The sequence below is a fragment of the Fomitiporia mediterranea genome (genome assembly GCF_000271605.1).
Source record: "Fomitiporia mediterranea MF3/22 unplaced genomic scaffold FOMMEscaffold_1, whole genome shotgun sequence".
NCBI lineage: Eukaryota > Fungi > Basidiomycota > Agaricomycetes > Hymenochaetales > Hymenochaetaceae > Fomitiporia > Fomitiporia mediterranea.
In genome coordinates this window covers 4,887,200-4,911,891 of record NW_006760386.1, presented here as the reverse complement: position 1 = coordinate 4,911,891, position 24,692 = coordinate 4,887,200, and the positions used below count along the sequence as shown (strand labels likewise).

General features: G+C 46.7%; 7 protein-coding genes across 7 annotated transcripts; 4 read left to right on the top strand and 3 right to left on the bottom strand.

Annotated features, from left to right (window-relative positions):
* Nucleotides 1-303: 303 nt before the first annotated feature.
* Nucleotides 304-1,646, bottom strand: FOMMEDRAFT_101486 (P-loop containing nucleoside triphosphate hydrolase protein). The gene is made up of 4 exons (XM_007261951.1): nt 1,475-1,646; nt 799-1,376; nt 590-705; nt 304-492 (listed from the first exon to the last, which is right to left on the bottom strand). The coding sequence occupies exons 1-4, from the start codon at nt 1,638-1,640 to the stop codon at nt 330-332; spliced, it is 1,023 nt and encodes a 340-aa protein (XP_007262013.1). The 5' UTR covers nt 1,641-1,646; the 3' UTR covers nt 304-329.
* Nucleotides 1,647-1,914: 268 nt separating this feature from the next.
* On the top strand, nt 1,915-2,504 carry FOMMEDRAFT_150732 (uncharacterized protein; the record flags this gene model as incomplete). The annotated part of the gene is made up of 2 exons (XM_007261950.1): nt 1,915-2,370; nt 2,424-2,504. The coding sequence occupies 2 exons, from the start codon at nt 1,915-1,917 to the stop codon at nt 2,502-2,504; spliced, it is 537 nt and encodes a 178-aa protein (XP_007262012.1).
* A 776-nt stretch (nt 2,505-3,280) lies between these two features.
* Nucleotides 3,281-7,109, top strand: FOMMEDRAFT_101481 (DUF221-domain-containing protein; the record flags this gene model as incomplete). Its single annotated transcript, XM_007261949.1, has 14 exons — nt 3,281-3,455; nt 3,526-3,570; nt 3,651-4,384; nt 4,442-4,628; nt 4,683-4,817; nt 4,871-5,123; nt 5,183-5,254; nt 5,306-5,369; nt 5,431-5,574; nt 5,626-5,635; nt 5,689-5,832; nt 5,895-5,964; nt 6,018-6,394; nt 6,459-7,109. Exons 1-14 carry the CDS (start codon nt 3,336-3,338, stop codon nt 7,107-7,109), a joined length of 3,006 nt encoding a protein of 1,001 aa, XP_007262011.1. The 5' UTR covers nt 3,281-3,335.
* A 292-nt stretch (nt 7,110-7,401) lies between these two features.
* Nucleotides 7,402-8,380, bottom strand: FOMMEDRAFT_138087 (uncharacterized protein). Its single transcript, XM_007261948.1, has 2 exons — nt 8,045-8,380; nt 7,402-7,976 (listed from the first exon to the last, which is right to left on the bottom strand). Exons 1-2 carry the CDS (start codon nt 8,345-8,347, stop codon nt 7,497-7,499), a joined length of 783 nt encoding a protein of 260 aa, XP_007262010.1. The 5' UTR covers nt 8,348-8,380; the 3' UTR covers nt 7,402-7,496.
* Nucleotides 8,381-10,332: 1,952 nt separating this feature from the next.
* Nucleotides 10,333-14,538, top strand: FOMMEDRAFT_101479 (DUF221-domain-containing protein). The gene is made up of 13 exons (XM_007261947.1): nt 10,333-10,606; nt 10,670-10,714; nt 10,939-11,672; nt 11,725-11,911; nt 11,963-12,097; nt 12,149-12,401; nt 12,465-12,536; nt 12,593-12,656; nt 12,718-12,861; nt 12,918-12,927; nt 12,983-13,126; nt 13,182-13,251; nt 13,306-14,538. The coding sequence occupies exons 1-13, from the start codon at nt 10,475-10,477 to the stop codon at nt 14,244-14,246; spliced, it is 2,931 nt and encodes a 976-aa protein (XP_007262009.1). The 5' UTR covers nt 10,333-10,474; the 3' UTR covers nt 14,247-14,538.
* Nucleotides 14,539-14,733: 195 nt separating this feature from the next.
* On the top strand, nt 14,734-18,248 carry FOMMEDRAFT_144163 (uncharacterized protein). Its single transcript, XM_007261946.1, has 10 exons — nt 14,734-14,767; nt 14,839-15,161; nt 15,207-15,290; nt 15,794-15,906; nt 15,965-16,086; nt 16,154-16,460; nt 16,536-16,667; nt 16,742-17,004; nt 17,080-17,323; nt 17,414-18,248. The coding sequence occupies exons 2-10, from the start codon at nt 14,907-14,909 to the stop codon at nt 17,631-17,633; spliced, it is 1,740 nt and encodes a 579-aa protein (XP_007262008.1). The 5' UTR covers nt 14,734-14,767; nt 14,839-14,906; the 3' UTR covers nt 17,634-18,248.
* Nucleotides 18,249-20,199: 1,951 nt separating this feature from the next.
* On the bottom strand, nt 20,200-21,524 carry FOMMEDRAFT_164815 (uncharacterized protein; the record flags this gene model as incomplete). Its single annotated transcript, XM_007261945.1, has 4 exons — nt 20,200-20,845; nt 20,908-21,122; nt 21,179-21,238; nt 21,269-21,524. The coding sequence occupies 3 exons, from the start codon at nt 21,522-21,524 to the stop codon at nt 20,962-20,964; spliced, it is 477 nt and encodes a 158-aa protein (XP_007262007.1). The 3' UTR covers nt 20,200-20,845; nt 20,908-20,961.
* Between the last annotated feature and the right edge of the window lie 3,168 nt (nt 21,525-24,692).

Here is a 24,692-nt window from a genome sequence, read left to right as displayed (position 1 = left end):
AAGTATAATTATCAATCATGACTGTTTGGCACGTGTATAACGTCACGTGATGTAAATCTTCTTCCTTTTTGTTGAATCCTTTCTTTTGAATCAAATCAAAGTCAAAAGAATAGCCGTGATATAGTATCTCAGGCCAGCTCTTTCTGTATTATTACAAATACCAAGTCTGTCCGCCGTTTCGTTGGCCTTCGTCCTCAAGGGTCTAGCACTCAGTGCACCCAGAAATTGATAAAGGCTCTCAACGAATATAATGCCAGTGCTTTAAGCTTCGTGTCTCTCCTAAACTGTCATGGATTTGTAAACATTGAACTATATATAGTACGATTCCGTTAAAATTTATCAACAGAAACCAAGTTCCGTTCCTCGTCAATCGCTACTTTCAATCCATTTCCTAGCCACCGTGGAGCATGTCGCACCCCAGAGGCGCCAACGTACCCGTGTTCGATGCCATCTGCGAAGAACACGTACCCTGGAATGTAACGATCGACGAATCTGCTTGCGCGAACGCGCAATGATATTGTTTAAGAGGGAGTGTGAGCATGTGAATGACTAAGTAGAGAAGAGAGTTTAAAGTAGGGCGAAGACATACGTCTTGACTTGTTCGTCCGTCATACCCCTCCCACCGTTCTTTCCTTTCATATCGTGCTCCTGTTGCAGTCGCCATTTGTATATGAGTGAATATGGAGTCGAATCAGGAGGTTTTACCTGAAGTGCATGTCATATCAATCAGTAAACTAAAATATACACTCTGAAAGATGACGGGGAAAGTAGACCATAGGAGAAAAGGTTTGCTTTTACCTGTATGAACACGTCAAAGAACTCCCACCACTTGGTATAATCCCAAAGATTCTGATTTATCTGGAATATGTCTTCCTCTTTGAAAACTGCCTGCAAGTCAAGTATTCCCTCAAGATCCGGCATGTGCTGCGCGAATCGTCGTCTGATTTCATCTGGATTGGTGGGGCAGAAGCCAACGCACCAGCCTTCGAAGAGAACAACGTCAAGCGGGGGACGAACGATCGGACCACCATCCGCTACACGATCTCCTTCCCCATCATACAGACTCTTGTCAAAGAACGGAAATCGAACTTCTTTCCTGTCTGCCCCGTCCTTCTCAGATCCACCAGATTCCGAGCTTAAGTACAAGTTATCATTAATCGCGCTAAGTTCTTCGAGAAGCCTCGTTCCCAGAGGTACATCATGCGTTCCAGGCTGTCCACGTCCAGCCAGCAATCTGTTATTCGGATGCGTACGTGCGACGTGTACGAGGCCGTCATGCGGGAGGTATAGGTCGTCGATACTTAGCACCGCGACTGACAGATTGTGTGGCGGTGCGGAAAGCGCTTTGTGTAGATGGGAAGTTAGGAACGTCTTCCCTGTAGGCGGTTCGATGCCAAGCTTGGAATTAGTTTCATATGTCCTCGAGGATAGAGAAAAGAAAGAACGAAAGATGGTGAAAGAATTAGAAGCGTACCTGATCCCTGAGGCCCCTGGAACGCGACAAAGAGTGTTGGTACCGCCTTGGAGTTCACATTCACACCTCCGCTTTCACTTGCAACAGAGGTCGGCCTGTGCCGTTCAAGACATGCCTTGACGTGAGCTATAATAGGTTCAATCTTTGCAGAGACCGAGGTGGCCATGTGTAGTATCCGAGGGTGGGACGTTGCACTTGCAGCATGCACGTTGCCATTTGTGCAGATGCTGACTTTCCGAAGCAAAAGCAGAGAAGGCCCGGGGCCGGCCCGGTGGTTGCAAGCAGGCAATCGGAAGTTCGATAAGGAAGTCAAACTCTCCCCGGGAATCAGTTACTCTTGCTTGATTGATTTGTTAACGAGAGCTGATTGAAACTTAACACCCGAGGCTGTCAGAGTCAGGTCTGGGAGAGAAAATCACGTGGACGAAACACACTTCACAATGTTCACATCCTACAACCGAACTTGTACAAGTTCCTTTAGAACGTACGTCTTGGAGAACGTTGTTGACCTATCCTGCTTTTGCCAGGTCATTTGCTCAGAAATCCCTCCTGCACATCCATCTAAGGCGCATCCTGTGCATCTCATCATCTCTGTTAAATCGCACCTTGTCGCCTCTGTGTTGCTTTCCCTTGGACTCTGCTTTCGATATGTCACTTCAAGTTCGACAATTGGGCTGTATAGTATCCCAAGGACTACAGACGGGGCTTACCTTGGCTTGCAGTACTGGCGTCCGGAACTCTTCGCAGCAAGTAAGACGTGGCTGTGTAGACGGGGTACTGGTCTCCAGCGAAGCAACTTTCGTGTTATTGCTCTTGGCATAATCAAAGTGACCGAGGCCCACTCAAATTTGACGGAGATTGTCGGAATTGGGGATGAGATCAGCGCGGGGAATAAGGTTCGGCTGATCGAGAATGATGCCTGCCTGAGCATAAAAAGCTGCTTGTACAGCATAGGGTCAATATGAACTTGGGCATCAGTATCGCTAGTCAGGGGAAGAACGAGACGGATCAGTACATCGCCAGACCATAACTAGGCAATCTACCATACCGCACCAAGTGAAATGGACTTGGCGCACTGCACGAGAGACTATCCAATTGCACAAATGCGAGGCTACACGTGTTAAAGGCCTGTAACGATCTAGAAGCTAGCAGACCTAGACACTCGAATTGCTGAACGTCACGAACACCATGGTTTTCGTGCGTCATGGCATGGTAGCGTTTTTTCCTTCTTACACTCAGAGAAACGCTGGACTCATTTTCTCTACGTGACTCGAGCGAAACTCCTTCAGGCAGGAGCAGATATACTAGGTGGTGACCTTCCCTTCGACTTGCTCTGAATCACTTACATTCTTCCGCAATGTGCTGAAGTAGACTAGTCTACTACAAGGGACTCCAAAAGGTACGAGGACCGCCTGGACTCCTGTGTCGCTAAATGTCTCATTAAAGCGATTGTCTTACCATGTCAATGCATTGGATACCCCCTTTTTGTGCCTTTCTCTTACACCGATTCGACCACTTCGAGAAGTACACAACTGTAAAAGCAGGACTATTACATTCTTAATACCTATTTGGGTTCTTAGTATGCTCATCTGTTGTATTTGCGACGGATGGTGTTCCTAGCCCTAGCCAACAGCCTCGTTATTACTTTTGACATCCGGCTCCTATTCGATCGAGGATACTCCCGTTCGACCCCGGTATCTAGAATCAACAATGTGTATTTATTCACGCGGGTAGACTTAGTGCACCTGTTTGCATCCTCTGCTTGGTTTCTGGACTGGACACTATAACTGTCACTACGACTTGTTTCTTCCTGGGACCTGTCTTGGATTTGTCGTGGTCAATATTCAACAGTGGTTTCGCCATGTTTCGCCGCGACCGTCCAGACGATGTGATAGGGAATGTTCTGAACCAGAACGATGCTTCTCGGGCACTGTCGCCTACGGCTGTTGCCACTCAATTCCTGTTGATGTCGGGAGTTACGGTATGGGCTTTTTATTTATTTCATTTTGTCAATATGGTTGAATGAGTTGTTTGGACGTTTCATTTGGTAGATATTTACGATTCTCACCTTCAATGCCTTACGGCCTAGGAACAAAGTGGGTAATCCTCTTGCTTTTCCCAAGAATCGGTATGTTGTGGCATGGTTAGCGTGTTCTAATATCGTCTTTCCCTCCAGATTGTCTACGAGCCAAAGCTCAAATACTACGTTCGTGACAAGAGACCACCCAACATCTCAAATGGTTACCTTGGTTGGATCCCACCTCTCATCTATACAAAGGAGGCCGAAATGCTGGACAAATCTGGCTTCGATGCTGTGACCTTCTTGAGGTTCCAGAGAATGGTCCGCTGGCTCTTCACTGGAATAGCGATCATCGGATGTGGTGTCCTCATCCCTATCAACGTTCTGTATAACAGAAGACATGTTGACCCAGACCGACGAGACGTTTTTTCTACCCTTACCATCCGCGATGTCAGAGGCCGCGTCCTCTTCATCCATGTCGGCGCTTCATACGTGTTCACAATCTGCATCATGTTTGCAGTTTGGTATAACTGGAAGTGCATGCTCGAAATTAGACGTTCTTGGTTCATGTCTCCCGAATACACGCAATCCTTCTACGCTCGTACTCTTATGATTCGGAATGTGCCAAGGAAGTATCAGTCGGACGAAGGCCTTCGCATTGTCCTCAACGCTATGCAGATGCCATATCCGGCTACAAGCGTACATATTGGACGTAATGTCGGACGATTGCAGGGTCTCGTGGATTATCACAACAATGCCGTGCGTAAACTCGAGGAAATTCTTGTTCGCTATCTCAAGGACGGCAAATCCAATGCACACCGACCGACTGTCAGAAAGGGTGGTTGCTTCGGTATGGGCGCTAGTAAATATGATGCCATCGACTACTATACGTGAGTAGATGGATTGGGGCAGAGTTGCAATTTTTTTTTCCACTAACGATTTATTAGAAGCAAGGTCAAGCGAAGCGAAGCGGCTATTGAAATGTACAGAGAAGAGATTGGGACGTGTACGGCCGAGAATTATGGATTCGCATCCATGGCGACAGTACCATACGCACAAATGACTGCTCGCATGCTTCGCAACAAGAGGCCGAAGGGTATGACTGTGTGCTTAGCTCCCCACCCGAAAGACATCGTAAGAATTTACTTTGACACTTTCAACGTGCGCCTGCTAATTCTCGTTTACAAGATTTGGGAGAATATCGGCATGAGTAGCACAACGATAGCTGCACGTAAAACACTCGGCTGGATCTACCTCGCACTTGTGTGTTTCTTGAACACCGTCCCAGTCCTTGTTGTATCTTTCCTCGCCAATTTGAATGCCGTCCGTACATCTCTTCTTCGTGCTTCTTCTGTTTTGCACTAACAGTTTATCAGATGACTGCATATGTAGCATTCTTGCAGAATTGGTCGAAGAGCAACCCTGCCACGTTCACCATCATCTCTGGTATACTTCCGCCCGCTGTCAGCGCCTTCTTCGGAATCATCTTTCCTGTCATTATGCGTTGGTTGTCTCGTTTCCAAGGCGCTGTCACTCGTTCTCGCCTAGATCGGGCCGTCATCGCCCGATATTTTGCGTTTCTTGTTATTTCACAGCTGTTCATCTTCACGTTGATTGGCGTTGTAATAAGTGGGTTACTTGAAGCTTGTCGCCAGCGGCGCAGATTTTGCTGAGTATTTGACGATTAGACTCTATCACGGAAATTGTAGCTCAGATCGGGAAGCACAAGAGCTTCAAAGAGATAGTCGAAAATCTAGATAGTAAGCTACTTCTTTCCTTCAGCCCACTCATCGTGCCTTACAGCAAACCAGAGCTTCCGGGAGCGATCAGCCGCACCTATATCGACCAGGCAAATTACTGGATTACATATTTCCTGTGCGCATTTATCTGTACATAAGGGAGTTTGATTAGCTATTTATGACGTTGCGTTTGTTAGTCTACGCGGATTCATAGCGGTTTTTGACCTTATCCAGGGTCTCCGCTTAATGACCATTTGGTTCAAGAAGCGGATCCTTGGACGCACACCTCGCGATATACGTGAGCTGAGCAAGCCGCCCAGATTTGACTACGCAGACTACTAGTAAGTCGTAAACTACCAACCTCTGAGCCAATACTTATAATATTCGTCTAGTTCCAATATTGTACGTGCAGGAAATTACGTGGGTATCGTGTCGACCACTGATAATATGTGCAGCTTTTCATGTGTGCAGTTGCTCTTGCCTTTGCTCCACTCGTACCGCTTATGCCAGTTGCTGCGGCCGTCGTCTTCTGGATATTTTCTATCGTATACAAATATCAACTTATATACGCTTTTGTCACGAAAGTCGAAAGTGGAGGAGTACGTCATTTTCTATGCTTTTCTGGTCGGATCACTTTGCTCATGAGTTATCCCCATTTCAGCGTCTCTGGAATGTTGTCACCAATAGGCTCCTCTGGACCGTTGTGTTCATGCAGGCGCTGCTGATGCTTAGTAAGTATTCTTCACTATCCGTCCGCTCAGGACATACTCATCTGGTATTTTAGCGGTCGGATTGCAGGAAGGATGGAAATCATTCCAATGGGTGTCAACTCTCCCACCTATCCTCTTAGTCTTAATATTTAAACTCTACATCGAGCGTGCGTTCTTACGGCAGTTCAGATGGCACATTCCAAGCGAGGAAGAACTCCGTCTAGCGAAGGTACACTCAGTGCGCGGAGACGCGCACGGAAGTAGGCTTGAAAGGCGATTCGGCCATCCGGCGTTGCACGCTGAGCTCTTCACACCCATGCTACATGCGGATATGATGCCTCTCTTGCCGAAGGTTTACAATGGATGTTTTGATAATCAGTGGGTGGCACTGGATAATAGAGCAGGTCAAAAGGCAGAAGCTTGTGGTGTCAAGATTGCTGCTGTTCACGCGGTGAGCTCACCTTCTCAATTCTCGAAGCTCGACATGGTTTACTAATTGGTTGCTCCCCATGCAGAATGAACTTGAGTACGATCCCTCGCTCTACCGGCGCGACCGCCTTGAGATAGACTGGGACCGCGACTCGATTTCCTCTGCCGGTATACTCAGCATGAATAGCGACAAGCCATCCTTACAACATCAAAATTCGCATTTCTACGCCAATCCTTCGACGAGGGTATCTCAAGTACCGACAGGATACGACAATTACCTCGCATACGGACCAAGACGGGAGTTCGAAGTGGTCAGTCCTGACAATACAGGCGGCGATCAAGCCCGACTACCCCTCCTCCCGTTAGATCACCAACACGGTCATCAGACTCATGCACCTTGGGCTGGCATGTCGCAAAGCACCGCTTCCTTACCCATTTACTTCGGTGAGTCCGATAACGGAAGGCTCTTATCGAGCCCGTGGCAAACGAACATCACCTCAGGCATGTATTACGCTTCAACCCCGACTCCGGCACAGGTTCAAACTTTGGCAGGGTTCCAGCAGCCACGTCCTCAACCTAGGCCTTATCAAGAAGCCGGACTGAGCAATGCCAATGAGACGGGCGTAAGTCAGCGAATACCACATACACGACAAGTATCATGGTATAGTTACACGGATAACTATTTCGCAGCAGGATCTGAATCAAATATTGGAGGACGTGGGGCACATCGGGTATAACCAATATTAATACCTGCTAACAGTTTCATGTCATTGGAACACACCAAAATGATCAGGAGAGTATTTTGACTAATTGGAAGCCATTAGTATCAAAATGTAGTACTATAAAATATACTCCATTGTACAGTACTTGATCAACTTGATTACCACTAGCAGTCAAAATCGCAGAGCCAAATAACATTCCATCCGGTCCGTTGAAATGAATTGATATTGATATATATATATCAAATAAACAGTAAGAGACTGTAATTTACTTGATACAAGGTATTATTTAGTTTATCGACGACCCAAAAACATTTGAATGTAACGAAATACAGATTGTTTTGGTATTCAAGGAACAAGTCTGTTATCTATCATCCATTCTTCCTCACACAACCCTTAATCAGATCAAGTACGCATAGCTCTCGAGTTAAAATCCTCTGCAACGGAAGACCCAGCGGAACTCGGACAATCCTCATCCAAGTCCATACTATCCGGATCACTCAAAGGCCCTGCCCCGGCACTCCCATTAGTCGAGATACTCCACGTCTTTGAGAGACGTCTACGCAGAGCGTGAGGAGAAAGCGAGCCCGGATTAAACGGTGAACCCGGATCCGAAGGTGAACGCGATCTTGAACGTGATCTGAAGCGAGGAGGACTTGGGATAGGCCACGAAGTACCAGGTGGTGCAGGGTCCGTTGGGTCAGCTTTCCATGATCTTTCTGAGATTCTTATCTTTTCTTCGATTTCGGAACCGTTGATGTGTTCGAGCTCTGAGGCGACCATGTTGATGTAGTGCCGGATACGGAGGAGGAGAGCGAAAAAGAGACAGGATTGTTCGAGGACTTGGAGGTCGAAGTCTTCTGCGTATAATCGGACGATTTGGATCTATGTTTCACATTAACTTCTTAGTAACTGTATCGTTTCCATGTTATTGTGAATTGAATAAGGCTTACCTGGTTATCCCTCCGATACGCAGTAAACGCCCTTGCCCTTCCTGCACTACACGCAATCCCAAACATCGTCTCTCGCTCAAGGCCTAACAACCTCCTCTGCTGCATACATGCACCAATACAAAATTCCAACTCATTTGTCGCTTCATTAAGCATATTGATACTCGATACCGATCCGTGTCCGTTCCCATTCCTACTTTTGTTTTTGTGTTTCACGATGAGGTGAGGGACGCATACGACGGGTGAGTCGTGCGATTCTTTGTCTACACGGAGTTCTTCGAAGATTTGTGAGTCGAGGCTGAACATGGATGGACTTGGGTAGAGGGAGGTTGAGATGACTGCGTCTGCTATGACTGTTGGGTTAATGGAGACGTTGAGTGGGGTGGTGGAATAGGGCATGTCGAGTGCAAGGTCGCAACTGATCCAAACATCAAATGCGGTACATGCAATATTTATCAGTATTAAACAATGGAATATGAATATGCGACTCACATGAAAGCCTCTTCAGCTGGGTTCGGGATATTTGGAAGAGCACGAGGTTTGACGAAGGCCTTTCGAACCATAAAATCCACGGGCATCCTCCAATTCAACTCGCCCGTCATTTGCTGATTATGCAACCTAACAAGCTCTGCAGATTCTTCGTCAAGGCGTTCGTACGCGCTCTTAAGTGCGGCATCTTCTTCGACGTACATATCGACATGCCTCACTCCTGGTAGAGGGGAAATATGGGATGAGGTCTAATGGATAGAAACGAAGTTTGTCTCAGAAATTTAATATTGAGGGTAGGGAAACTTGAATCTCGAAGGCTCACCTCTAATACCCAGTCCGGTAATCTAACATCAAGCAAGTAATTTCCAAGGTTCCTCACTGTCTGTGGAACAGGAAACGCATCCCACCGTGCGCCGCCACCGACGGACAGAGGCTTCAAAAGAGGCGTCCCGCGTCTCCACTCATCAAAAGCGTCGCTGCTCGCTAATCTACAATAACGACCAGCACAAAATCAATATCACGATTATCACGTCGGAATATTTAAATTAAGAGACTGAGATACTTACTCAGAAACAGATATCATACGCCCCAAACTATGCGACGATGATCTCGAGCGAGCATATGACCGACCGGTTGTGGCGACGTTCGAAATACTGGAGTGTATGCGCTCTAAGGAAGCTAGAGCCGAGGAAGGGCGAGAGAGTGAGCTCAGGCTCGTCCGAGAATGACTAGCTGGGTTCATTCGTCACCAAGAATTGTGGTCCTGAACGGAGAGGATGAGTCTGATTGCTGCTTGAGAGCAAGGAGACTTACCCGAACTACATGCTGCGTGCGTGAATGCAGTAAGAACGGACGAAGAACAGGAAAGGAAAGGTGTGAAGGCGTTAACGGAGATGCCTTGTGCAAAGGTAAGCATGGACGTAGGACATTTGAGTGCTGAGCTTAAGTCCATAAGGATAAGTCTGAGAAGATCATTGCAATAAGTAGAGAGTCGCGCCAATACGTGAGTTCCATTGCCTAGCAATACAGCACCAAAATTTCACGTCAAGGATGTTCTGGTACTACACAGAGCAGAACTGTGATTAAGCATCTGAGAACAAATTCATCAACAGAATCTGCCAATAAACTTATAAATACATCCTTTGTGTGATAGGAACAGTGAGATTTAACTCGACCGGCCTGCGATGACCTGCGTCGGGCCGCGCTTGCATATTAAGTATCGTAAGCGTGCACATTCCCGCTGATTCTAACGCATCGGCGAAATAAAGTCTCCGTCATATGCAAGCGGGAGCCGGCTAAAATCCCCTAGAAATTATCGGCAATTACGAGGCAGTACTAGTAACAACGACTCGGAAGGCATGGACGGAGTGGTATAGGTCAATGTTGGCATACAAGTTATACAGCAGCAGAAGACTTCTTCGTCTGTCCGTAATAAAACTGGATTTGAGCAGGTTTTGGATGTTCTAGTATCAGACGATCGATGTTAGCTGATCCTAGTATTGATCGACGCGAGTCTAGGCCATCAATTAAAAATGAAGGAAAATATTCGGTCGGAAAACGGCCCTGGGAAAATATGAGATCATACGTACGAGAGTCTCTTCCGCATGCAGTGGAGTGGAGAGTGTGTAGGGACAGCTGCGGAGGTTCAAGTAAGCCCGCATGGGAATTATGAATGAGATGTAATTTGATGTTATGTAAGCAGATCATTGTACGCACGGCACAGGAGTCCTCCGGGAGCACACCACAACAACTTCCTAATTGTTCGTAGCACAACGGCCCTTCGTCGCCGTCCTCGACGCTTGCCACGCTTACGCTTCAAGTCTTTTTCCTTCCATCTTCATCGTTCCTTTTGCTCAACTCAGCCGTCGCTCTACCGCGGGTCCTCCTTGACCAATAATCTCTCTTTCTGTCTTTACTTGGGCGTACAGCCTTTCACGAACTCCTATGACGAGCATATTCTTTCGACGCGACGACGATGGTGGTGTGCTAGGTGACTTCATTAACGAGAATCAGGCCCAACGGTCGCTGGCGCCCGCAGCTGTCGGTTCTCAGGTCCTTTTAATGTCTATCATTTCTGTGAGTACTTTTGTGGACCCGTCGGACACGGGACACGTTGATTGACGCTGTCGAACCTGGTAGCTCTTGACCGTACTGGTCTTCAATATTTTACGGCCTCGAAATAAGGTGCGCGTTTTTCCTTCATGGTATAGGTGTCTGGCAAATGCATCGGTGTCGACTCTGCGAATTACACAAATTTTAAAGAATATGAAAGAATCTCGTGGATACACGAAATAAAATAGAAATGCTGGTGCCTGAAGATTACCAGACTAGTACATTTGCCTCACGCAGACGCGCCTTCTGGATTGCCTTGTTTTCTGAAGTCAAGACTAATAACACCCCGTTTATAGATTGTCTACGAGCCAAAAGTGAAATATCATGTCGGCGACAAGAAGCCTCCACCAATATCGGACGGCATATTTGGGTGGCTCCCGCCTCTCATACACACCAAAGAAGCCCAGTTACTCGATAAAATCGGTCTCGACGCCGTCGCTTTCCTGCGTTTCTTGCGCATGATTCGATGGCTCTTCACCGCAATTGCAATTATCTCGTGCGGTGTGCTCATACCCGTAAACGTTGTGTATAACCTCAAGAATGTCGATTCCTCAGACCGCGATTTGCTATCGATACTCACCATCCGTAACCTCAAAGGTTCCATCCTCTTCGTACACGTCGCTGCGACTTACGTGTTCACCTTCCTTGTATTATTCTTCATATGGGTAAATTGGAAGCGGATGGTTCAGCTCCGACTCGCGTGGTTCCGATCGCCGGAATACATGCAGTCTTTCTACGCACGGACACTCATGATTCAGAAGGTACCAAGGAAATTCCAATCCGATGAGGGTATTCGGAGCGTCCTGGAGACTGTCCAGGTCCCATATCCGGCTACGAGTGTTCACGTTGGACGTAAAGTTGGACGGTTACCAGAACTTATCGAGTGTCATAATGACGCTGTTCGTGACCTCGAGAAGATCCTTGTCCGATATCTTAAGGGTGGCAAGATCGGTCAGAAACGACCCACTATTACAAAAGGGGGCTTCTTGGGGATTGGTGGTACGAAATATGACGCGATTGATTTCTACACGTGAGCTTCGAAGAAAACATTATTAATTTATACTGAACTGACAGCCCCGCAGTAACAAGGTCAAGCGCTGTGAAGCGGCAATTGAAGCCTACCGCGAAGAAATCGATACTCGCCGGGCAGAGAACTACGGGTTCGCGTCCATGGCGGCTGTACCCTATGCACACATAGTTGCTCGGATGCTTCGCGATAAGAGACCAAAAGGCACCCTTGTGACATTAGCTCCTAACCCGAAGGACATTGTAAGATCACTACTTGTTATCCTTTGGATTATTGACTCATAGTCATGAAAGGTCTGGGATAACTTGAGCAAATCGGAAGCTACATTAGCAAGCAAGAAGACTCTTGGATGGGTATATCTGGTCGTTGTATGCTCCTTGAATACCATTCCACTTCTTGTTGTGTCTTTCCTCGCCAATTTGGCTTCTGTACGTTGATTTTCCACTATCGCACTTCTCATTTTCTAACATCAAGTTCAGTTAACGTCGTACGTCGGATTCCTCGAGAAATGGTCAGAATCTAGTCATGGTACTTTCACTGTGATCTCTGGTATTCTTCCTCCCGCTGTTGGTGCTTTCTTCGGTTGGTTCTTGCCTGTTGTTATGAGATGGCTATCTCGCTTCCAAGGAGCTGTCACTCGTTCACGTCTCGATCGTGCTGTTATTGCACGTTACTTCGCGTTCCTCGTCATTTCCCAGCTATTCATTTTCACGCTCATCGGAGTTATTATCAGTAAGTCGACTCATAGTTAACTGGCAAAGAAACAAGGAGTGGCTAAGTTGTGTAACTCTCTAGACTCCGTGCAGCAGATTGTCTCTCAGATCGGTAAACACTCAAGCTTCTCAGAGATTATAAATAACCTTAACAGTGAGTGTAATTGGGTTATTTCTCTTTACTTTGATATACCAACAGAAATATTGCAGAACTTCCGGACACAATCAACCGTACATACATTGACCAGGCCAACTATTGGCTTACATTCTTCCCGTGGGTTAACTTTCATTGATAGTATCGGATTTCATGTTGATAGACGGAACTTTGCTTGCAGTTTGCGTGGTTTCTTGGCCATCTTCGATCTTGCCCAGGGTCTCCACTTGTTAATCATCTGGTTCAAGACATGGATCTTCGGCCGTACTCCACGCGACATCCGTGACTGGACTAAACCTCCCGATTTTGAATATGCTATCTACTAGTGAGCATTCTATCTTGTGTGATGAAACTAGAACCAATCATTAATGTAATTTCTAGTTCTAATGTGGTTGGTATTAAGTAGATTGCGGAGGCGAATTGACAACTGACTGATTGATTGATAGCTTTTCATGTGTGCCGTGGCACTTATTTTCTCACCTCTTGCTCCCTTGGTCCCTCTCGCTGCAGCGATCATATTTTGGATCAATTCATTCGTTTACAAGTATCAGTTAATGTTTGTGTTTGTGACGAAGGTCGAAAGCGGCGGGGTAAGCAGTGTCAGTTATCGTTCTAAAGTATCGAGTATTGATGGTTCTGGCTTAGCGTCTCTGGAACGTTGTCATCAACCGACTTCTTTGGACAGTTGTATTCATGCAGGCGCTGATGGTTCTGAGTACGTTCGCCTTCTCTGTCCTTCCCGCAAGTAAGATCCTCATGTCGTTTTTAGCAATCGGCCTCCAGCAAGGATGGAAGTCTTTCCAATGGATATCAACACTCCCACCAATCCTCATGGTCTTAGCTTTCAAAATCTACTGCGACCGGGAGTTCCTACCCAAATTCAACTGGTACGTACCAAGCGACGAAGAACTCCGCTTAGCGAAAGTGCATTCGGAACGAGGAGATGTACGTGGTGGACGATTGGAGAAGAGATTTGGTCATCCTGCGTTGCATGCGGAGTTGTTTACGCCGATGTTACATGCAAAGATGATGCCTTTGCTTCCGGAGGTGTATCATGGACGGATTGCGAACCAGGAGGCGAAGTTGGACGAGTTTGGGGGACAGAAGATGGAGGCTTCGGTTGTTCCGGGTGGTATTAAGATTGCTGCTGTTCACCAGAGCGAATTGGAGTACGACCCAGCTCTTTACCAACGCGATCGCGGCGAACTAGATTGGGACCAAAGATCAATATCGTCGTCAACGATACTCAACGATGTGCCAACCACTCTGGAACATCAAAAGTCACAATTCTACGCCGGAAGCGGAGGAAAGCCGCGAGCACCTGCTGGCTACGACCATTATCTTGCTCATGGCACGACCCACGAAATCGAGATGTCACGCTTCGATGCAGGCGGTAATGATCAGTACCCCTTACTCGCTGACCAGCGAGGTTACTCGAGTCGCGCAGGAACACCAACGCCGCCCGCACAGAGCAACACTTCGTTACCGTCTTACAACTTCGGACAGTTTGATAACGGGTCACAGACGAGCATGCAACCACGGTATCCTCCAGGTGTTCCTCAGCCAATGTATCCGCCAATATCGCAACAGGGAACGTACGCTGATCGTGAAGCCGTGCTGCATCGACCAATGCCACCACGACAACAATCATCGTTCAGTGACGCTGGTTCAACGACGAACTTCGCTGGTCGAGGGGCACACCGAATGTAGACGTGCATGGACATTATTGGACTGAACTCAATACAAATATCTATATATTAGCTAGTGTTATCTACAACATGCATCCCTTGTTTTCTTTTTTTTCTCATGTGCTGTGTACACATGCTTTCTCTTATCATTACCATTCTTTTATTCATTCAGATTTTCTTTGTTTTTTGTTTTTTGTTTTTTGTTAATTTCTCGGCTTTTGGCGGGCGGGGTTACATGAGATGGACATGAGCTGATGATGTACAAGGATAGTAGCTTCCTTTCATAAACCTCTGTAGACAGCATTATAAACCGGGTTGTGTTTCTCACCTGGATATTCCTGCCCCTGGCGATAACACAGTAGAACGCGGATTGTAAAGCGAGAGTTTACGTGAGTGATCAATCATATCACGTGTGCCCTCCCGTTTACCTGTCGCTACGTACAAAACAGAATCACAGGCGACAACGCCCACCATCGTCGCGAGAATCACCCACCATCAGCTCACCAACCAGAGATCTACGCACCACACAACACCAGCTAGCGGGCACGTACATCTTTTCGTTGAATAACTCTTCTTTCAGTGTTCACCATGTTGACGGAGACACTTCACAGCAGCCGTGGGGGTATTCAACGACGACAAGCGCCCTACGTCGGGGACGCAGTACACCTGGTCATTGGCGCCCATGCTTCGGGGCGAGAAGCGCGCGCTGCCGCCGGACAGTTCGCCAGGCATGGCGGGCACTGGGGGCGGCGTCGTCGCTGCTACTGCCCCTGGAGCTGCCACCTCCCCACACCCGCATAAGAAAGCCAAGGAGAAAATGCCGGATTTTGACTGGAGTGCAGATAACTATGCACTAACCTGGCGACTTGTTGAGGAACTGCGCAAACCAGAGAATAAAAACGTCCTGTTTCCTGATCACGAGAATATGGCTGTTAAGGTGAGCGCTACTTTATTATTTCTGTTCAGTATGTTTTGCAGACAGAACAGGGCCTTTGGGACTACCGGGAAAGAAAAAAATTACTGGAAAATAGCTGGGGTGTTTGCTCTTCCTCTGGAGACTCTACACGTACACACGAGTGCTGCTGCGGCATGGGACTCCTGGATTTGTCACTAGACTCGGACATTGAGCGCCCCCAACAGGAAATGACTCCTTCGTTTGACGTGTAAACAAGTTGCCGAGAACCGACACAAGCATACACTCAACCTAATCCTTACTTCTTCCTGCTTCACATGGGCGTCAATGCTGTGTTCATGACGGGCTCTCCGGCGATGACCCGGTCCTTTCTGTCATTGTTCTCTTTCAAGGTTTTGCTATAATTTGATTGCGGACGCCGACTGGTCAAAGCCGGAACTTAACTTGGCATGTATCATGCTCGATTAAGCCAAGGATCTTCTTACTGCCTATATGCAGGAGTTTCAGAGCCATGTCTTGTTACAGGCTGGCTACATGCCTATTTGGCTGGGGGCATCTACTATTCGCTGGTCTTGTGACTGCTCATTGGCCCTGTTTACTGCAATTCTGTATTTCCCAGCATTAGTTCATGCTAATGTTGTTATGTTTATGTCCAGCCCGGTGATACGAAAGAGGACGTCTATCGTCGGATTGCAAAAGTCGTACATCCCGAGGCTTACGCTCAGGACCCACAGATCGCTGGTTCCCGCATGAAAAACAAAAATGTTGCGTGAGTCTACTTTACATTTTGTTATGTTCGATTGGGTGCTTATTAAAACCACGTGTAGGATGTGGAAGGAGTACTCCGGATATTGTCGACGGCTGCAGGAGCTATGTGCGACTCACCGTGTCGTTATTCCCGCTGCCGGACCTGACGAAGGGTTCCCACACGAAATACTAGCAGAATGGAGTATGTGGTATTTTTCACATGCGTTGCCGTAAATATGTGCTTAAGATAAACATTTCTTTGATCACAGGGAAAATTTTGATCTCTATGCCCGCCTTCCAAGCTCTCCGCAGCTTCATGCCCGTGCGTCCAGAAGAGAAACCGAAGACACCGACCGTTAAAGTACAGCGCGGCGTGTCCAGCATTCCACAGGCTCCGCCTGAGGAAGAGCATGCCGTTGAGCACCTCCATAACGGCGTTAACTCGGTCTCATCTTTTGGCCCTGTTCAGTCGCCTTCACCTTCAGTAAAGCGAGGGTTGGAGAGTCTAGCTGGAGGCACCGCGGAGGGCCAAAAGGTTACAGTCAATGGATCCGATGCTCATATTCAATCGTCTACGTACGTATCTTCACTTGTTTCCCCTTACGGACCGGATAGATCAATTAGATGCCTAACGTTTAACGTTTAACGTAGCAAACTTAGTCTCGCTGACTATCTTGAGCTACGCCGCTCGTACCATGAGGATGTACGACTGGGCATATTCTCACCTTCTGAGATTAAGATTCGCATCGAGAACTTGGATAAACAGAGGACCCAAGCCGATAGGTCAGCTTTCCGCACCAGATTTCGGCAGTATGCAGACGTACATATACATGATGACTCAAACTCTCCTTGCTTAGTTCGCGCTTGATGATGCCTCCGCCTTCATCTGCCGCCTCTACGACGTCGACATACAGCCAGTCTATGACACCGCAATTTCAACCTCGTGTCGTGACGCCTGACCCGATGCAGGAACAAGTATACGAGGAGAAAGCAATGCTTTTGGGGTTCCGGAAACCTTCACACCCGAATCCCCTCTCTCGTCTGACCAACAAAGAATTTTTCAAGGCGATTCTGGACCATGCAGCAGAGTGCGATATGCAGGAATGCCGTCTCGACAATAGTGAGCAATCACACAATTTTTTAGGAAAAACAATTCAACTTGTCATGCTGATGTGTGAAATCTGATTGTTCTTAGGGCGTATGACACCACAATTAAGCTTCGTCCCTTCTCATCACCCACACGAAGCTCAAGTTCACTTTGACATCGCACTCATGACACGCACTGGACCAGTGCCATTGGCAAATCACCCACTCGCTGCATCCATTCGATGCCTTGTACGCAACCCGATTCATGTCTTCGACATTCCACTAGTGATACACAATGTACCACCGAGCTGGGATACGACTCCTTCCGAATATGCGCTCGCGGTGTCCACTGCGTATGTCATCACTTCTCTTTCCCTTTACAAATTCGACTCGACTCGGGATGTTTTTACTTAACGTGCTGTTTTTTCCTTTTTCCGAAACAGCGCACTGAGTCGCCGCCTTACGATAGAGGAAATTAAATCTGTGCAGTCGCATCCACACCTCGTAACGGTCGACCATGCGACTAGGCGGCAATATCAACTGCTTAACGAAGCTTCAACAGTCTTTGATGTGTTGCGTTTGGGGTGGTTGACCCCCAATGGCTGGACACCTATAAACCAAGTGGACGAACCGATGGACCATCCGGTCGCGCAACAGCATTGAACGAAACGAATAACGATAACCTACGTTCTTCTTGACCAAGGCCTTTTCAGCGGTGAATAAATGAGTATATGAGGACCAATGCCTTTTTCAACTACGATTCGCTTGATCTGTTTTGCTTTGATTTTGTGGATGCGTGCTCATGCTTTCTTCCTTTTAATCTATTTTGTGCTCTTTTCTCCTGTCTTTGGACAGATAGTGTATGCCCTGTGCTTTCCGACAAAAAAATATGAAAGCAAGTTGGAGCCTGTGCAATTGCTTTTCTCTTTTTTTCTTTCCTTGAAGAGCATATGCGGAGGCTATCAACTCATACTGGTCTGCATGATATTCAACCAATTTTCAACAGTCTTCTTCCTCCCCTCTCCCCTCCCCTCTTTGAGCTATTCACGTCCATCCACACAAATAGTTTTTGACCTGTGTGTCATATTGTGTTGAATGTTTCCCATTCACCCCCCACTTTGAGTGCTTTCTAATTGCCTTGGGGTTGCTTTACTTAATGCACTTTGATTTTGGAAATGGTTAGAGATTTGGAGTTGGAGCTGGATACAATGTTAAAATAGGCAGGGAGATGAAGAGGTGCAAGAAATAGAAGGGAGGTCATTTGAATGCGTTGAAGAGATTTGTTTTGATGTTAACATTGTAGTTGATAAGGTGATAAAATAGAAAAGTTGGTGAAAATATTTGGTAGCAAATGCCATTAGCATGCAGATTGTTGGCTTTTAGAATTAAGTAGAGCAGCACAGTGGCACCCTCTGAGAAGGCACTCGCCAGAGCAACAAACACCCAATTATGAATAACAGCAACTTCAATCGGACTAAAACTGCCCTGCCTCAGAAATTCAACTCAAGAAGACACCAGAGAGTTAGACTTACCTTGATCATTCCTGATCAAGAACTTGACTCTGTCACATATGAACCCAGTGATTACTAGTAACATCATGATTCACAGTAGTGTGAACTTTAAGTAATGCTACCATCTTCACCATCTACGTCCTGATCATATACATCATGACGTCGGTCTCTCTCGGCGAAGTTTGACAACTTCTACCGAGGTATTGTCGCATACCCATTCCTAACTAAGGAATGCTCTACTTCTGTATTACTGCGATTAGGAGACCTATGGATTCGAGCGAGAGATCTTCTGGTTTGGGGCTGTAATAATCAAGTGTCCGTACAGTCAAATACACTCCGACGCCAGGAACAGCATGCTCATGACGGCAACTAGGCTATGTACATCGCTAGCGTAACAAACTTGATATTGATGCATATATCTGAACAGAATATCTCACCGCTTGAGTGGATCGAGCCTGCATTGCAAATCTATCCACGAGATAGCATCTGTGCAAAGGCCTGCAGTCTTTGATCAACTGCGGGATTTGCAGCGCCTCGCATCGACTCAATTCAGTACTGTGATGGAGTCAAATCTGTCTGACGACTTATATAGTCGCATTGCCTCTCCGATTCTCACTGTAGGTCAGGTATTCCCGCTCCCAAAATTTCACAATCGAGCCCAATACCGACGAAACACATCGCTTATCCGGGAGAGTCCGGCAACAAGTCGGTAAGAGCAAAACAGCTGATGGCAGATCACAAGCGCTCCTCACCTGAGATTCTCAATCCTAATTTTACACATCGAACTCTCTTTCCCTACTTCCATCTCCCCTGTCTGCTGCTATCCGTGTATACAGATATAGATCTCTATACAAATTTGACTGACCCGCGAGGCTCTCTAGGTACAGCAAGCCTGTTATGGAAATCAGTGAAGACTGATCAACTTACACTCGCCGACGTCATGACATACTTAATTTCATGCAACGAGTGGGATGTTCGCGAAGGCACGCGGAAATCCGATAGGGGTTCACTGGCAGTTTTAACGAGAACGGAAAGAAGAATCAGTAGCCGTCCTCTACCGTTTCAAACAACGATTCAATGCACATCGTCATCTGCAGCCCGTTGCTCACATGGATGCCTTCTGAATCTCCTGATTGGGAAGTGGCTATTAATTCAAAACTGGCAGCGAAGTACCCATAATGCTTCTCGATTCCTGTTAATCAACGTGGCGGGCTCACACAGGCGCCTTGCGAGGAGTCCGTGGCACAATCCGTCCTGATTTGAAGGATTCCAAGCTTCAGAGGCTCGGATTCTCACGCAGGAACCATGCTAGCTCCATCGAGTTTTCTTTCGCTATAGGCCATAGATCCTGGTGCATGGCGGTGTTATATCTTTGTCTATGCTGCATGCAGTGAAGAAGGCTATCCGTCTCGTAGTTTGGGAGTCTACCGCAGTCGCCAAGACCAGTCAGAATAGAAAGATGACGATGCAGTGCTATGCTGATTACTAACTCGCACTCCCTTGACTCAGGCTTGTAGAAGTAGAATCGCAACGGAGCTGTCCAGTACAACTCCCGAATACGCCGGAGAAAGGAAATAGTATGTGTATGTATCCACGATTATCCGCAAATCAGAATTAGAATTGACGTGGTCTCTCAACGCCGCACTTCGCCGCAGAAATCGGGAACAGCGCCTATACGAAAGCATGCGTGCACAGGAAGTTGCCGATTTTGTGAGTTTGAGATGAGACGTATCCTGTCTGGCACCTTACAGGCTTGTCTGCAGGGACAACACAGTGGTTGGTTGCGAGCTAAACGCCACTTCAGCGCCTCACGCATCGAATCCGTCTCCGTTCCGATTTCACTAGCTAAGTCCAATGTCCGTTGTGCAGAATGGCCCTTTCCTGTCCGAATAAAACAGAGGCTAAGCCTAGCGTGACATCGGATACCATTGGGTATTCGAATACCCTAGCTTTACGCGATACAGCCTTTCTACTAAGAGCTTAAACACATGTAAGTACGGGGTATTTGTAATGTTAGCAATACACAAGAGTGCATCAACCTCTACCGATATACGCACACGATACAGAGGTACGTGAACTCAAGGCAGGTAACTGCGACGCCTAATAGCGGCGAGAACGTCTGATTTGACATAGCACAGCTTCCCGCTGTTTGACCAATACCGTACGATCTTCTTTACCAGCGTCCCAACACAAAATTATCCTCCTCAGAAGGCAGAATACGTAGTAGCAGGGCGCAACCGGGTGTTTGCATTTTCACGGACATCAGTATTCTGCGAGACTTGCATACATCAGGGATGAGCGCTTAGTTCCATATCACCCAGGTTTTGTTCTGTGAAGGACTCCAAAACGTCACGCGCAAGTGGTCTATGTGTAGTTAGTTTTAAGAAGCCTGACGCCCCCGACCGTAAAGTAATATATGAACGTACATAGCACATGCATGGCAGAATACTTCCACAGTATTGAATTTAACCAGACCATAGCTATCCACCACCCGTAAACCAGCTCTTTAACGGATCTTTGGCATAGTTCATCCGCAAACGACCCAAGCGCCTCGAACCAAAACTCGCAACCAAAGAGCAGCCAAGATTGGTTGGAAAGCAGGCTGCATTTGAACAGTTGGCATACTGCAGTGAGTTGTATGCTATTATTGTAACAAGCGCCCAATAAACACTGCACTACGAGGTAGGTTGGACCCACAACTTGCATATGATATTGATAAGCGCTCGTTAGACGCCAGCTTCCAAGCATTCAAGAGACCTAAGCGCGCAGTTTTAGCAACCTAATCACCGAAGTTGTCTCCGTTGGGCACTGAAGCGCCTGCGACAGATGATACAAGCCATTCCACCTTTCCACGAATAAGAAGACGAGCGCCTAATATCAGCGTCTGGGCTGGATGAACATTTTGTCTGGACTCTGGTGAGGTCCAGCCGAAGCAGGAACGGATGAATGCAAATTTTTGTTTGTTTCGCATGTCGAATCCGGAAGCGCGTATAGAACCATATTCAGCCCTAGATGAGATTCGTTCGAGGAGAGATAAGAGCATGATGCGCACGTAGATGAGGGAGGTCGACAAAAAAGACCCAAATTTAGGGGCACGTGCCTCGGAATGGGCCGAATAACTCGTTGCGTTGCAGAGCAAACATCAACTCCTGAATCAATTCCTCGAAGTGAGTCAAGTCTCTGGGTGTATACGAATCTCCGGAAACTACTGCATAGACCGGTCCGATTCCGATTTTGCTGATAATTTCCCTGTCATTTAATACCGGATTATTTATCCGTAAACCTCGCAATATTGCATCAGTGATGTCGCTGGTTTTGCTTCCGGTGTTCTATAATAGCAGAAGAGCTACTCCAAGATGCTTGCAACTCTTACACATGCAGAATGGAAACGGACTTTCGGACACCACCACCGTGCTTCAGTTCGCCCTATGATACCCGATTACCTTGACGCCCCTCCACATAGTCTCCAACGCGAAATGAAAAGCACTGCTGGAGTGCTAGATGGTTGAACCCCAACTTGGTTTTGTGCAACTACTGGGGAATAACAGTGTCTGATCACACCCTTTAAAGTCTCCAGGACTGATCGTCGTGAGTAAATTGTCTTTACTCATTATATGGTGGCAGGGAAGCACAATACTCTTGTACTCAACAAGATTTCCCGCAACAACTAGCCCCATCTGTCTCGGATCCTATTATATATTCTCGAATTCATCAAGGAGCCTATAACACGTGTACAAATACACTTGGTGTAAGTTTATCAACGAAGCAACACAATATACTGCTAGCTGACGCCGAATGGCATAAAGGTACCGTGGATAGAGACAGGGGACAATGGAAAATCATGCGGGAACTGCACCGCTCTCGATGGATATATTGAAGGGCGCTTGATGTCACGTCGAGATACATAGACAATCCAATTCAGGGAAGACAAACAAATGATTCAACGGCACATTCTGATTTTTGATTCCATGTCTCTTCTTCCGGTCTTGTTCGGCAATATTGTCATGGATGCCGACTCTGTGTAATGCCCCGTTCACCATTTATAATGGTGATAGCTATCTAATCCCAGATTTGGTCATGAGATGCGTCGCCGACAGGACTATCTGTTAATTAGTGTGTAGTGTGTATCTCTGTAGATGGTCACGCACTCCGTGTATCTTATACTGATGGGGTGGTGTTGATAGGCCTAGTTTCCCGTATGGACCGACCGAAATGCGAGCGAAGCACTCGTTCGCCTTAAGGTCCTCGCCAGAAGCCGATAATTTCTCGGTTCCTGTTTCATGCGTCTATTCGAGAGAGACCACCTGGCACAACCCGAGAGGGTTCCAGATGTTGCCTATTCAGCCTGTTCCCTCACTAATAGACTTTACATGCAGACCCGTTTTCAGAGACTGTTCAGGTTTAGGCTCTTGGCACTGATAAGATTTAACTGCTGCTGCAAGGGCAAATGCTTCTGCCTCAAGTATCTTGCATGACCCTCTCACAGTCAGTCTGTGTATTCAAGCCATCCCGGGTATTAATGCCTTTCAACGTGTAGTAAACGATCCGAGCTTCTAGACTGTCACCGTTCTATCATGCGTTCAATCTTGCGGGTGGATACTCACGCCTTGTAGAACAAAGGCCTTAGTCTCTTGAAGATATTAGTTTTGTTGGATAGTAAAGGTGAATAAATACGCTAGCATTGTGTCTGTTCGGACGTCTAGGACATACAACTTTGTCGAACATTGTGGAAGAACACAAGTGGCGTGGTCTTGGAACCTGTTCAGTCAAAGCCTCGTTCTGATTCTGACGGAACAGTGGCTAAATTTTCTTCGTACAGTAGAGTGGAAGCCGAAGCAAACAAATTTTCAAACCCTCGGCGCGGAAAGCGGGATCAAGGTTCGCACAAGTGAGAATTAAAAAGGCTTCTATGACGAGTTGGAACATCTAGTCTTTGGGAAGTCTCGTAACATGCAATGCAGTGGACATGTGCTGTGGAACAAAGTATGTATGTACAATATAATCAATAGAGCCTTCATAACGGCCGTCATGACTTCCAACGTACATTGCCGCTTTATTCTTTCATCATTGCATCACGGCATTCTATATGTTAAGCCATCTTCCTTGAGTCAGGTCAATAATAGAAGCGTGAAGCTGTTTGCTTCAGTTTTCACCATCAATTCAAGGAGTCCACATGTCCAGAAAATTTACAACATCAGTCTGCGAATAATGCTACTTGCCAGATTAATCGCATGTCCGAACAGATGTCATAAAGCGAGACCCCCGAAAAAGGATCAGAACATGACATAGTGGCTGAACGAGCGTATCAAGACCAATACGTCAAGAGATGAGCTAGTTGAACCCCATATGTCGTTTGTGCATTTTATAGCACTGACTTGTGGCCGACAGACATAATTTGGCTGTGTTGGCGCGGTACATAGTAATACCATTTCTGTGACTCGGGCCGAAACAAATCATGCATCAGATATCAAGATCAATAATTTGTAACTGAATCAGGAGATCATTTGAATCCAACTCAGACAAACAAGCATTAGATGATCAAGCAACTTTGGAACCGGCAAAATTACCACAATAAGTAGCAGTTAACGTAATATATCGCTTAGACAAACAACTTAATTTGCGGAACTATGTTTCTCAAAGCCAAATTCTGCTTCTTTCCAGAGGTAGGCGTACAATGCACCTTGTCTTTCACTTCGTGGGCATAGATCGGCTTCTCTAGCCTCGGGTCGCCGGACTGCATGTAGCCAAAATGAATTGATCAGAAGACAAGAGAGCCTTGCAGTGGGGTTCTGTGTATCACATCCGGCGAAAACCTGGTCTAATGTGCCTCATGTGCACAATGCTACCTTCCTTTGAGGCAACTCCTTTTTCCGCCGTTCATTTCGGCTGCCTCACTCTAGCCTTTCTTTGCCAAACCTAGGCGAAGATCGACACCACAGTGATGTTCGGTTTGGATTGAAGAAAGGCCACGTACTACGGTACTAGGAGGCTCCACGGATTTTCGACCTAATTGCACTCGTAGGAGTAAGATGGGCATACATCACGAAAAAGTCTTAAGTATTATACTTGCTTGTAATCTTGTATATTTTATATATTTTATAAAATTTGTCCAATTACTTATAATCTTCCTGGGGGGTTAAGCAAGGAAAGTACAATGTTAAATAAGCAAGAAAAAATCTTTTAAAAACTGGCAATTTCCAATATAATTTTA

Bases quoted from the DNA above. Each gene is read 5' to 3' on its own strand.
- FOMMEDRAFT_101486 (XM_007261951.1), bottom strand. From the start codon at position 1,640: ATGGCCACCTCGGTCTCTGCAAAGATTGAACCTATTATAGCTCACGTC. The intron at 706-798 runs GTAAAAGCAAAC...CATGCACTTCAG, and splicing joins TCTTTGACGTGTTCATACAG to GTAAAACCTCCTGATTCGAC. The intron at 493-589 runs GTATGTCTTCGC...TCGCGCAAGCAG, and splicing joins ACGGACGAACAAGTCAAGAC to ATTCGTCGATCGTTACATTC.
- FOMMEDRAFT_138087 (XM_007261948.1), bottom strand. From the start codon at position 8,347: ATGTTCAGCCTCGACTCACAAATCTTCGAAGAACTCCGTGTAGACAAA. The intron at 7,977-8,044 runs GTAAGCCTTATT...TGTGAAACATAG, and splicing joins CGTATCGGAGGGATAACCAG to ATCCAAATCGTCCGATTATA.
- FOMMEDRAFT_101479 (XM_007261947.1), top strand. From the start codon at position 10,475: ATGACGAGCATATTCTTTCGACGCGACGACGATGGTGGTGTGCTAGGT. The intron at 11,912-11,962 runs GTAAGATCACTA...TAGTCATGAAAG, and splicing joins CTCCTAACCCGAAGGACATT to GTCTGGGATAACTTGAGCAA. The intron at 12,537-12,592 runs GTGAGTGTAATT...GAAATATTGCAG, and splicing joins GATTATAAATAACCTTAACA to AACTTCCGGACACAATCAAC.
- FOMMEDRAFT_144163 (XM_007261946.1), top strand. From the start codon at position 14,907: ATGCTTCGGGGCGAGAAGCGCGCGCTGCCGCCGGACAGTTCGCCAGGC. The intron at 15,162-15,206 runs GTGAGCGCTACT...TTTTGCAGACAG, and splicing joins ACGAGAATATGGCTGTTAAG to AACAGGGCCTTTGGGACTAC. The intron at 16,668-16,741 runs GTCAGCTTTCCG...CTCCTTGCTTAG, and splicing joins CAGAGGACCCAAGCCGATAG to TTCGCGCTTGATGATGCCTC.